The sequence below is a fragment of the Mustela putorius genome, unplaced genomic scaffold, assembly GCF_011764305.1.
Source record: "Mustela putorius furo isolate JIRA1106 unplaced genomic scaffold, ASM1176430v1.1 tig00003853_pilon_pilon_pilon, whole genome shotgun sequence".
NCBI classification, from domain to species: Eukaryota; Metazoa; Chordata; class Mammalia; order Carnivora; family Mustelidae; genus Mustela; species Mustela putorius.
In genome coordinates, this window is record NW_025422005.1 from 61,069,718 (window position 1) to 61,082,570 (window position 12,853).

Sequence of the window (12,853 nt, forward strand, 5' to 3'; positions counted from 1 at the left end):
AAGATTAAGATGAATAAATATTAAACTTAGGTATTTTGAATTTATTAAAATTTCAATTCTATGTCAATGCAAAGGTCTGATATTAACCAAAGCAATCTTGGGAAAGGAAGAACAAAGTTAAAATTTGTATTTTCTTATTGCTGTGTAACACATTACTGTAAAGGTATTGGCTTGTAAGAACAACCACTTTATTATTTCACAGTTTTCATGGGTCAAAAGTCCAGGCACAGCATGGATTAGCTAGCTGGGTTTATTGCTTTGTTTCTCACAAGGCTGAAATCAAGATGTCAGCCGGTGCTGTGGTTCTTTTTTCTTTCTTTCTTTCTTTCTTTCTTTCTTTTTTTTTTTTTAAGATTTATTTATTCATTTTAGAGAGAGAGTGCACAGAGGAGCAGAGAGAAACATTAGCAGACTCCTCACAGAGTTGGGAGTCTGATGCAGGCTCAGTATCAAGACCCAGATACCATGACCTGAGCCAAAACCACAAGTCAGTCACTCAAATGACTGTGCCACCCATGGGCCCCACGGCTGTGATTCTCATCCAGGATGTGAGGTCCTGTTCCCCAGATTCTTGGTTGTTGTCAGAATTCATCTCCTTCTCATTCTTTCCACATTGTCTCTTTCATCTTTAAGGCAGCCATGTCACATAGAATCCTCCTACTTTCAATTTCTCTGCCTTTCTTTTCTATTACTACATGTAAAGCCTCATGTGATGCATTGGGCCTGTCTGGATAATCCAAGATAATTTCTCTATTTTAAGATCCATGAATTAGTACCCTTAATTACATGTTCAGAGTTGCCATGTATGTACTGTTACAGATAAGAGGAAAAAGAGTAACCAACTGAGGGAGAAGCTAAAGTTGGAGGCCATACAATTAATATTAGTGTAAATTTACAAGCTAGTGATTTCTTTTAGTCATTTTAACCTGAACACAAAGCATAGAGATAGTTGGATTATTCCAAGGTAGGAGCTGAGGTGGTTAGCATTGTGGAGGCAATGAAAGGAAAGGACTTCAGAGACACTGAATGAAATGGAGAAAAGAATAACTGATATGAAGAATCCTGGAAGCCACGGTAGAAATGAAAAGAAAAGAAACAATTAAGGAAGTTCATTTGAGGCTCGAGTGTCATAATATATTTGAATAATTCATGTGGTGAAATAAAAGAAGACAAGAATTGAAAAGATAAAATATTTTATTCAAAAATAAGTATACAAGGATTTAAGATTTATGAGGTAGGGCAGTTCCAAGTGATGAGAAAGCCTTTATGTGTCTATGAAAATGAGTTTAAAGGTTGTTGAGATCCAAAAATATTAGGCAATTGGGAGGGCTGTTCTTATGAATTTGGAAGTTCACTGTGATTACAGCTGAATTGGATGGAGAAGAGCTTTATAAATCAGGATATAAACACCACAGTAAATGAAGAGAGTAGTCTAGGAGGTAAGCTGATGACCAAACTAAGGACAAGCAGAAGATGATATAATTAGATAAAATGCCGTATGTGCCAGATTTTCCATGCTAATTGATACTTTATTGCAAAATGGACACCCTGCTGTTCTGCCCTGAGAACTTTCATCAGAGTATGAATAAGAATATTTTGGAAATTTCATGACCAGCTTTTACCTGAGATATATTTTTTTCTCATTTCAAAGTCTCTTTTTTAATTCAGTCTTAAATACCCTTGCAGATAGTTTATCAACTTTCTAAACTAGAGCTTTATGGTTCCTCTTTCTTTTTTCATGCTTCCTCATTCCACAGCAGGATCAGGAACTAAATTCTCAGTAATGACTTCCCTAGCAATTGAGATTCATCAGAATGCTTTTAGGTCAAGTGTTTGATACATTAATGAAGAATCAGGAGAAAAAGAACTGAAAAATTGCTGAGGTCTCTGGCCAGACTTTACTTTTTTGACTCACTGCTCTCTTCTGCATATTGATACAAAATCTTTACTTGAAAAACACTTATAATAAAACTCAGTAATGTCTTTTAGGACATGTTACCTACATAGCCAGAATATTGCCTTATTCCTGTGTGTTTTCAAGGAGATGGATAATATCTTTGCAACAGCTTGCAAGAGAAGATAATTCAGTTAAGATACATTAGGAAACTCATTTGACTCTGTATCCTCTACAAATTAATGATGGCCAGGCATTCAATTTGCTGTGATAAAACTAAGCTGATTGAATTCCTCTAACATTGATTTGCACTAGATTTGTATTTTGATATACTAGACTAGCTTTCATTCTCTTTTCCAAAATATATACTAAATTATAGAAAAATTATTTCCAAAAACCATACACACATACACACACACAGTATACATTAAGGAAGATGTTTTTAAATTTTGGCGGAGAAGTATATAAAATATTTTCATACTTAAAAAGATATTATATAAAGAATTTCAGTAAATAGTTTAAAAATTGCTTTTAACTAGGAAAAGGCAAATGCTTTCTTATTACTTTATGCTCTTTTCTAGTACAAACTACTTTTTAGTGATAACATTTAAAATTATAAATGGTTTATTTTATAATTCAAAGTTGTACCTTTTAATCCACTTCACCTATTTCACCCATCGCCCTACCCACTTCCCCTCGGGCACAGAGAGATGAAAAGTATAGTATCAGGAATATAAGCAATACTATTGTAATAATGTTGTATAGTGACAGACGGTTAACTACACTTATGGTGGTAAGCACTCTGTAACGCATAGCATTGTCAAATCATTATGTTGTATACCTGAAATTAATGTAATACTATATGTAAACTATACTTCAGCACTCAGCTTTTAAAAATGTAGATGAAATAAGCAGCAATATGGATCGCTAAGTATTTCTAGGCAAGCCTTAGGCATATGTATTTACACTGTTTGGATAGTTAAAAATGTCACCAGGATAAAACTGTGACTTGATAAGCTCCAATCTAATATCAGACAAAATTGTGTAAAAGACTTTGAAAGAGTAAAAAAACGAGTACTGGGATCCTTTCTAGTGCACCTTTCAGAGTTATCTGTGTCTTTCAATCTCATTGATCTATTCTACAACACTATATAAGTTTAAGAAAGCTATGAGTAATACAAATGATTCTTGTCTATAAAAGTATAAGCGAATTTAGTCCAGTGGAGTTATAATTATCACTAGTGGATAATGACTAAATTTATTTTGGCATTCCTGATTGCCTTTATATATACGTGCTCCTAGAATTGTCATTTGAACTGGCTAAAACATCTTATTGGTTCCTTAATTAGTTAAATAAAATCTTTGATGTGTTCATTTTATAGTGTGAGTTACAGTTTATGCTCTAAAAAATATCCTTTAGAAAGAAGTTTTAGTATATATACAATGGAATATCATTTATACATAAAAAGAGGGAAATTGTGCTATTTGCAACAACATGGATGGACCTTGAAAGCACTATACTAAGTGAAATAAGTTAGACAGAAAGACAAATATTATATGATCCCACCTATGTATGGAATCTAAACAAACTGAACTTACAGATAACAGAGAACAGATTGGTGCTTGCCTGAGGTGGGGGATAAGGAGTAGGTAAAATGGATAAGGAGGTCAAAAGACACAAAGTTCCAGTTATAAAATAAGTCATGGGATGGAATATATAGCATGGTGACTATAGTTAATAACACTATATTGTGTATTTAAAATTTGCTGAGAGACTAAATCTCAAAAGTCCTCATCACAAGGAAAACAATTGTAATTATGTGTAGTAACAGATGTTAACTAGGCTTATTGTAATCATTTTACCATATACATAACTATTAAAACATTATGTTGTACACTTGAAACTAATATAATGGTATATGTCAATTATACTCTTCATAAAAAAATCCTTTGACAACTAATAGTTTAAATTTATTAAATATAGCTTAATATATTTTGAGTCAATATTAATTTTCAGAGTCTTTGCACTAAGTTTAGTTTAAAATTTAAAAATCATCATGAAACAATTTTTAAAAAATTTTGAATTTGTTTGAGAGAGCTTTGTCCCAAGTGTATTCTGAGGATTAGCATTCTGAGACATTTCTTGAAATAAAGGTTCTGTGGTAAAATGCATGTTTAAAATAAGTTTTATTTTTTTAAGTAGGATTCCTAATGGTCTTTACCATGTGACTGTCCACTGAAATTACAGTCCCTTTCTAAGCTAATGTTTCTTAAGCAACTGCACTTTCAATCATCCCTCTTCAAAAATCTCTGCTATGATAGTTGTCTTTCTCCGCTTGACTTGTTTCACTAAGCATGATACGCTCTAGTTCCATCCATGTTGTTGCAAATGGCAAGATTTCATTTCTTTTGACAACTATCATATATATGATGTCCCTGATATGAGGAAGTGGTGATGCAACATGGGGGCTTAAGTGGGTATAAGAAGAATCAATTAAACAAGATGGAATTGGGAGGGAGACAAACCATAAGTGACTCTTAATCTCACAAAACAAACTGAGGGTTGCTGGGGGGAGGGGGGTTGGGAGAAGGGGGTGGGATTATGGACATTGGGGAGGGTATGTGCTTTGGGAGTGCTGTGAAGTGTGTAAACCTGGTGATTCACAGATCTGTACCCCTGGGGATAAAAATATATGTTTATTAAAAATAAAAAATTAAAAAAAAAATCTCTGCTATGAGTAGAGCAATATTCACTACCTCCTTCCTCTCCCCTCCATGTTACCTATTCTGAACTCTTCGATTTTGCTCATCCACTTTGCCAATTATGATTTCCCCCAGTACTTTGCTTTTCCAAATTCAAATTGACAACTGTAATTTCCTACTTCTATTTTTTGTAATGATTCAAGTATATGCTTATACCTGCCACTGAATGGTGAGTTCTTAAAGGATCAAGAATATGTTATTAATTTTTATATGGGGGTGTTGGGGAGAATTGAAATGAATTAACGCTTTGATATTTAGTTATGCTTTCTCTTTGAAGGTGTCCTAGATTACTCTCATTTATTTATTACCTACCATTTAACTAGAAATTTTAATTTTGTCTTGAAGTTCTTATATTATGTTTGTATTATTATTTAACTCTGGTAGTCTTATTGCTGGGTGACTTATCTCCCACTTAGATTTTCAGTTTATTGGTGTTAAATAATCTTTATGTCCCCATATCACTTTGACATCTTCAATAGCTGAAAATGAATTACCATTTAAATGATTTGAATGGAAGGTGTTCCCTAGTAGAAATGCCAATGATCACAGAGAGATAGAAAAAAAAAAAAAAAAAAGTGTAGGAAAAATTTACTATCATGAAATAAGCACTTATTTTAAGATAGATACCTATTCTAATAATTAGTGAAGCTATTTTCAAAATTTGGTTAATTATATTTTTAGTATATATTTAACAATTTTGGTTTTATATCTTCACTACACATTCTGAAAAAATACACATTATTTCTCATTCCAATGGCTGAAGTATTAAGCACACTAATATACATATGTATATATACAGTATACAAACATATATATTCATACATTATATATGTATTATAGATATAGATACAGATACAGATATAGATATATAGATACACACAGACACACACACACATATATATATATACATATTATGCGCTTGCCCCAGGGATCTAGCATATGACTTACATGGACTTACATGCAATCATTACTAATTCAAAAACCTTTTTTTATCCTATTTTTTTCAATAAATAATTACTGAATAGATTTTGGCAATTACTGTACTAGTTTACAAACTAGTTAGGAAACTACTGTACTAGAAATGAAAAGATAGACCAAATTATTTCATAAAGGTCTTTACAAGCTAAACTGATAAAGGCCATCTCATGGTAACTGCTACAACTGAGATCTAAATCAAGTACTAAGGAAGAACCACCAAATGAAAGGAATTAATTCAGACCGGAAGAACAGTTGTGGAAAGGTAAAAAGTACAGGTATCATTTCAGTTGGTTACTAAAGGATGAATAATAAAAGGATGAGTTTTGTCAGTGGTTGTACAGTTCATACACTGCATGACAGGGGCAAATAGGGGACAAATGGAAATACAGTCACACTCAGCCAAGCATCAGCCACTAGTGATGTGTTTCCCTGGAGAAATCCGTGCCTTGTCCTCTCATACAGGCACTAACCCCTCACCAATGTGAACATTCCAAATCTTTCTAATTTGCACAATAATAAAAGAGGCTTGTGTTGCATAATAATATGTAGATAGCACTAACATTATGGGCTTGTAGTACTCTTTCGAAGTTCATACTTTAAGAAAAAGGGGATAGAACTAGTAAGGTCACTGGAATAAGAAACTACAAATTTGGGTAGAGAATTGGGAATAATTTAGTCTGTATGGAGCAAACAGTGCTATTAGGGGAAGAAGGAAAGGCTATAAGCAGAAAATTTGGTGAGGGGCGCCTGGGTGGCTCAGTGGATTAAGCCGCTGCCTTCGGCTCAGGTCATGATCTCAGTGTCCTGGGATCGAGCCCCGCATCGGGCTCTTTGCTCAGCGGGGAGCCTGCTTCTCTCTCTCACTCTGCCTGACTCTCCGCCTACTTGTGATTTCTCTCTCTGTCAAATAAATAATAAATAAAATCTTTAAAAAAAAAAAAAAAAAAAAAAAAAGAAAATTTGGTGAGACCAGTCTAGTTAAATTGGAACAAAGTATGATGTCTGAAATGCTATTCCGATTTTATTCTGTTGGACAATGGCAAAGCATCAATATACTTACGTGGGAAGTAATATGATCAGAACTTAATTTTAAAAGACAGTTGTGGGCAGGTGCCTGGATGGCTCAGTCAGTTAAGTCACTGCCTTAGGCTCAGGTCATGATCTTATGGTCCTGGTCCTGGGGTCGAGTCCCTGGTGAGTCTCCCTGCTTAGCAGAGAGACTACTTCTCCCTCTCCTTCTTCCCAACACCCTCCCTGCAAGCTCTGTCTGTCTCTCTCAAATAAATAAATAAATAAAATATTTAAAAAAATAAAAGACAGTTGAAGCTTGGCTAGAGAACAGATTTGGGTTGAAGAAAGGATATCTTGAGAATGCAGATGGAACTCTCAATTTGAAGGATAAATTGTGAATCTTAGAATGACTCTGAGTCTGCATTAGAATGGGAGAAGTGGGATTGAAAAGGATCAGTTTGAGACTCCTTTTAAAAGTAAAATGAATAAGGAAACCTATTAGATGTTGCCACTGAGAGAGACTGAGTTGTAAAAGACTGGTTTCTAGCAATGGTCCAGAGGCTAATGATGATTGTCATTTAAAAGAATAGCCATTCATTAAGAAGCAGGTTTTGTTGGTTTAGGTGGAGGTAGGGATGAGACGGAGTTGTTTTATTGTCTCATCTTTGGTAATATATAACAACATTTTTGTCCTTTTTTATTGTCTCTATTTTTCAAAGAGAATGCTATAAACAAAGTACTGTTTATTAGGTCCCAATACTTAGTATACAATATTAACATGTAATTGACTTTAAAGCCTCTATAATATCAAAACTGTACTTACCTGATTTCCTTCATTTGTTTTAATAAATTCTTTTGATATTTTTCCATTTCTAGTCTTTGCTGAACAATCAGACATTTTTCTTGTAAGACAGCTTGATTCTTCCTCAATCTGTCCATTTTAATAATTCCTTTGGATAAAAGAGTGCGCTCATTACTTATGTTTTGAATTAATAAACGGTCTTCAGTCTTTTGTTTTTTTTGTGCTAGAAACATAGCTCTCCTCTCTCTAACTTTTTTGAGGTAATTGAATCTGTCCTGCCAAAGTTGTAGTAAACCATCCTGAATTGTCTCGTTATCTTTTGCAATTAGCTTTCGTGCAGCATTTTTTTTCTTATTTAGGTTTTCTTGAACAGTTGAGTGAACTCTTTCTCGGGCACCTTGTGCAATGGTGATAGCCGCTATTTTTTTCTTATGGCTTTCCTGCTTCTCTTGTTCTGAGTAATATCTATCAATATCCCAAAGTGTTTGGAGTTTTATACCAGTTCTGTGTGCTGTAAAAAACTCTTTTCTTACATTACTCTTCAACAGCATGTCTTTTTTATTGATTGCTGGTTTTTGATGAGTAGTAGGAAATGGCTGGACATATGTAGGAAAATAATATTTTTCTTTCAATAATGCTGCATACTTCAGTGATTCTGAAGTATGTATGGGTAGTTTGAACACTGATATCCTAAAACTGGCATCCAATTCTTCATTCTCACTTTCATCTTCAGACTCCTTCTGACCTACATCATATGGAAGACAAATATAATACATTTCACAAATGCTAAGCAGTTTATTTTCCGCCCCTATTGTTTTGAAAGCTACATTAATAAAGGTGACAAGAACATGTTATTGACTTTATTAAGGAGCATTTTCCCCACTGATGTTCTTTGTAAACTTGTGTTTTAATAGTGATTTTGGTGAGGGAAATCACTATTGAAACCATTTAACTCAAAAATGCACTGATTTCCTGTATTTCCTGCATTATCTCTCACAATCACTTAATTGGCAATGACTGAATAGCAGTATCTTATCTTATACTTAGTACTTAATGGGGCATATTATTTTTACACTTAGTTATTATTAGCTTATACTTGTAAAGGACTTTGTAATCCATTTTACCTTATTTGTCTTAACTGGTAGAAATGAATAGCTACCATCATAATTGTTTTTTCTCTTATTGGACACACAAATCCCTCAACTTCCTTTGTTAGTAATGTATAGTAATGAGACTAAGTCCTCTCTAGTAATGTGTGAACAGAAGTAATATGTGTCATTTCTGGTCTAAGGAAATGAATATATTTTCTCTATATCTTCTTTCTTCTTCTGACTCACTAGACAGAGATAAGGATAAGGCCCTAGAAGACGGCGAATCCACAGTGTGGAAGGACCCTGGCTCCCTGAATCACAGCTTGAAAAACTATGTATTCACCAGAATTAATCAAACTTGGATTCTTACAGAAGCCAGAAATAAATGGTAATTATGTTTGAATCAATATATATTTCTGGGTCTATTTGTTTATTTTCTGACAAACCTAGTTATGATTATAGGACCCATGGCAAATACAATTTTTTTTCCAAAAGTTATGCTTATTGGTCTTAGGAAAAGATGGTTCCCATGTTTAACTAATTCCTCTACCAAAATTACATCTCTACTAACTATAGTCTACAACAGTTTTATTTTTTCTAATAGAAAATTATCTTAAAGTCTTTATATGTCAAATGCAAATCCACTGGTAGAGATTTGATGGAAGTTGAAGTGACCATAAAGAAGGGTAGGACCTAGGTGGCAGCAGGGAAGAAGCAAACAGGCATGATTTTCACTAGGGGCCATAGGAATATTAACATTAGAAAAGGAAGCAGTCTAAAGCGAAGTAGAAAATCAAGTCTAGCAAATATAAAAGGTAATATACCAGGATACAAAGTCAAAGTGTCTTGAAAAGTCTATTAAAAGTTTGGGTCCAAAGCAAGGCACTAGACACAGAGGAACAAAATACAGAATTTCAGTTCTAGAGTTCTAGAGTAAATAGGATATGGTCTGGGGAACCACCTAGAAAAAGTATTCTTTTGTGTTATTTGATTTTCTGTATAAATCTTGGCATGAGAAAGCTGGCCTAGAATAATAAGATCAGGGATAGAAAACACAACTTTAATAAGTTACTAAAGATTCTGGTCATCGATTTCAATTCATATGGGGGATTGGGATTTTTTTCCCCATACCACCAAGCAATGCTCCAACACCATCCAGGTGTCCTGCAATTCAAAGTAATTCTGACACTCTGTCTACCTGGAGATAGGGTCACCTCCCATAGGTTAAAGTTTCAGTCCTACAAAATAGTCCCTACACCCTTAAGATGCCAATCACAAGTCCAAGTTATCACCTGAGCTCTGACAAACTGGCTATAGATTAGAGGTTCCACTAATCCCCGCTTGGGTTCAATTTGCTAGAGTGGCTCACAGAACTCAGAGAAACATTTTACATTTTACTTATTAGACTACTGTTTTTTTATAGAAGGATATAACTCACTAGCCGCCAGACAGAAGAGATGCATAGGGCAAGGTACGGGGAAAGGGAACAAAGCTTCCATGCTGTCTCTCCAAGCACACCATTCTGCCCAAATCTCCACGTGCTCACCAACATACAAGCTCTTAGAACCCAGTCCTTCTGGTTTTTTACAGAGGCTTCATTACATAGGCATTATTGAGTATACCATTGGCCATTAGAATCAAATTCAATCTCCATCTCCTCACCACTTTCCAGTGTTGAGGGTGGGACAGAACTTTCCAACGCTCTAACCATGGGGCTGGTTCCCCTGGCAACCAGTCTTAGGTATGAGCCAAAAATCAGCTAACATAACAAGACATTTGTGTTGCTCTTCTCTCATCACTTAGAAAATTCCAAGCATTTTAGGAGTTCTGTGCTAGAACCAAAGACAAAGACCAAATATATTTTTCTTATTATAAATCACAGTATCACAGTTACCAACATACATCAGTTTGCTCTTTCATAGCTTAATGCAGTGAATTATGAGACTGCAAGTTCTTTGAAAATAGAAGCCATACTTTATAGTAACTACATATATACTACATTTATACTAACTAGCGTCTACTAACTACATTTACTTTGTAGATGATGATTGAGATGTCTCTCATTGGCTGATTGAACATAATCCCATTAACAGTTTTCCAAAGTCTCCCAGTTTCAGGGTACCCGGGTATCTCAGTCAGTTGAATGTCAGACTTTTGATTTCAGTTCAGGTCATGATCTTAGGGTCGTAAGATTGAGCCCCACAAGCGGCTGCACAGTGGGCATGAAGCCTGCTAGAGATTCTCTCTCCCTCTGCCCCTCCCAGCCCTCCTATTAGCATGCACCCACAAGCCGTCTCTGTCTTAAAAAAAAAAAAAGTCTCCCAATTTCTTTCTCTGCTTCTAGACATTGCTCCATGCTATAAAATATATCTTCCTAAAACAGGATTCTAATCATATCATGCACCCAAAGGGAAACAAAACCTTCATGGTTCTCCACTTACAGAATGAAGGATAGTTGCACTTTTAAGCCTAGGATCCTTCATCATAGGGAAAGAGCTTCATTTTTTCCCTATACATACACAACATCTTCCCATATTTGGCACTTTGCTTATATTATTCTATGCTTTGTCCAGTATTTTCTTTTCCCTATCTGCATATGTGCTTAAATTCTATCCATTATTTAAAGCCTCTTCACATTCTTATTCTTATTCTTTACATAAAGAATTGATATATTTTATTACCTGTGATATCAATCCCTTCCTCATAGAATTTATCACAATCTGGGATGCCTGGGTGCCTCTGTCAGTTAAGCGTCTGCCTTTGGCTTAGGTCATGATCTCAGGGTCCTGGGATCAAACCCCATGGGCTCCTTGTTCAGTGGGGAGACTGCTTCTCCCTCTACCTCCTGCTACCACCTGTGATCTCTGTCTCTCTCTCAAATAAATCAAATAAATAAAACCTTTAAAAACAAAAAACCTTATCACAATCCATTTATATTAAAGCTCTATGTAGAAATTCTTAGACATAGTATCAAACTAGATATAAGCTCCATAGGAGTTGGATTCATGTTTTCTTTCATCCTCCATTCCTAGCCGTTAGCCTAGTATTTTGCAGAGAGGAGGGTCTTTTCTGCAGGGGTGGGGTATGGAGTAAACTAAACAGTAGATGCCAAAAAGTACATGTGTTAGATGAATGAATAGATGAAATAATCTTGTTGCTCAAGAGTAATTTGTCTTTTATAGTGGTAGAAGTCTAAAATTTGGAGAGAGGCAGGTTGGATTTGAATCCTATTTTTACCACTTACGTGGCCTAGGCAAGTTATTTAATTCTCTGTGCTTCAGTATACTCACTATAAGATGGCTATAATAATATCCAATTTATAGGGTTCATACAGGATTAAATGACTTAATAAAATGTAAAATGCCTGATAAAACTTGATATTTATGTATTATAACAATGCCTTATAATGAGTAAGAGCCACATGTTAGTTATTATTACTTTTTCATTATATTTTATCTGGAAAATTTGGAGTTTATCTTATCTCCTTAATTCCATCAATAGTATGTTCAAATAGCCAGATAATCGAATAACGAGTGGGGAAAATACAGCAAAGCACTTCTATTACTCCTTTCAACATCCAATGTATATTGAAGTATAGAATATACAGGAAGCCTTCTTTGTATGCTTATTTTGTTTCAAGACTTTATAATTAATCTCACTAGCTATTGTAAAAATAGAAGCCAACTGATGGAAGTGTTCTCATCTTTTTATAACCAAATTTATAAACCTATCTGCATGTTAATGCACTATCATCTTCTACCCTGATACAATTAAAAAAACACCCTTTCCTTCAGCAACAGTTAAATTTTTCACATGTACTTTGGTCCCATCAGCCTTTACTTTCCCTTCTTCAATTATCTTAATGTTCTCCTTCTTTTTTAAAAAAGATTTATTTATTTATTTGAGAAGAGAACACACAAGTAGGGAAGCCGTAGGCAGGAGAAACAGGCTCCCCACTGAGCAAGGAGCCTGATATGGGACTCAATTCCAGGACCCTGGGATCATGACCCGAGCCAAAGCTTGCGGCGTAACCAACTGAGCCACCCAGACATCCCATGTACTCCTTTATCATTGCCTCTCTACTGGCTAATTCCCATCAAACCACCAAGGCAAGCACTACAACATTCTCTTCATCCTCATTGCCCTCTAGCAAGCATTCTACTTTTCCTGTTCAATTTTAGAATAAAAACTATTGAAAGAGTTGTCTCCTTTTCATCACCTTTTATATTTTTTCAGCTTATTTAGATATGGATCTTACCTCTACTATTCCCCTCCAAATTTTGAAACTCTTTCTACCAAAGGCTTTCATGGTGA

At 34.8% G+C, this 12,853-nt stretch overlaps 1 protein-coding gene across 1 annotated transcript in view; it reads right to left on the reverse strand.

Moving 5' to 3' along the window:
- LRRIQ3 (leucine rich repeats and IQ motif containing 3) overlaps window positions 1-12,853 on the reverse strand; it is a 221,244-nt gene that overhangs the window by 10,065 nt on the left and 198,326 nt on the right. The window contains exon 7 of the mRNA XM_004758195.3: window positions 7,470-8,193. Coding sequence (XP_004758252.1) covers window positions 7,470-8,193 — 724 coding nt within the window. The remainder of the gene's footprint in view (window positions 1-7,469; window positions 8,194-12,853) is intronic.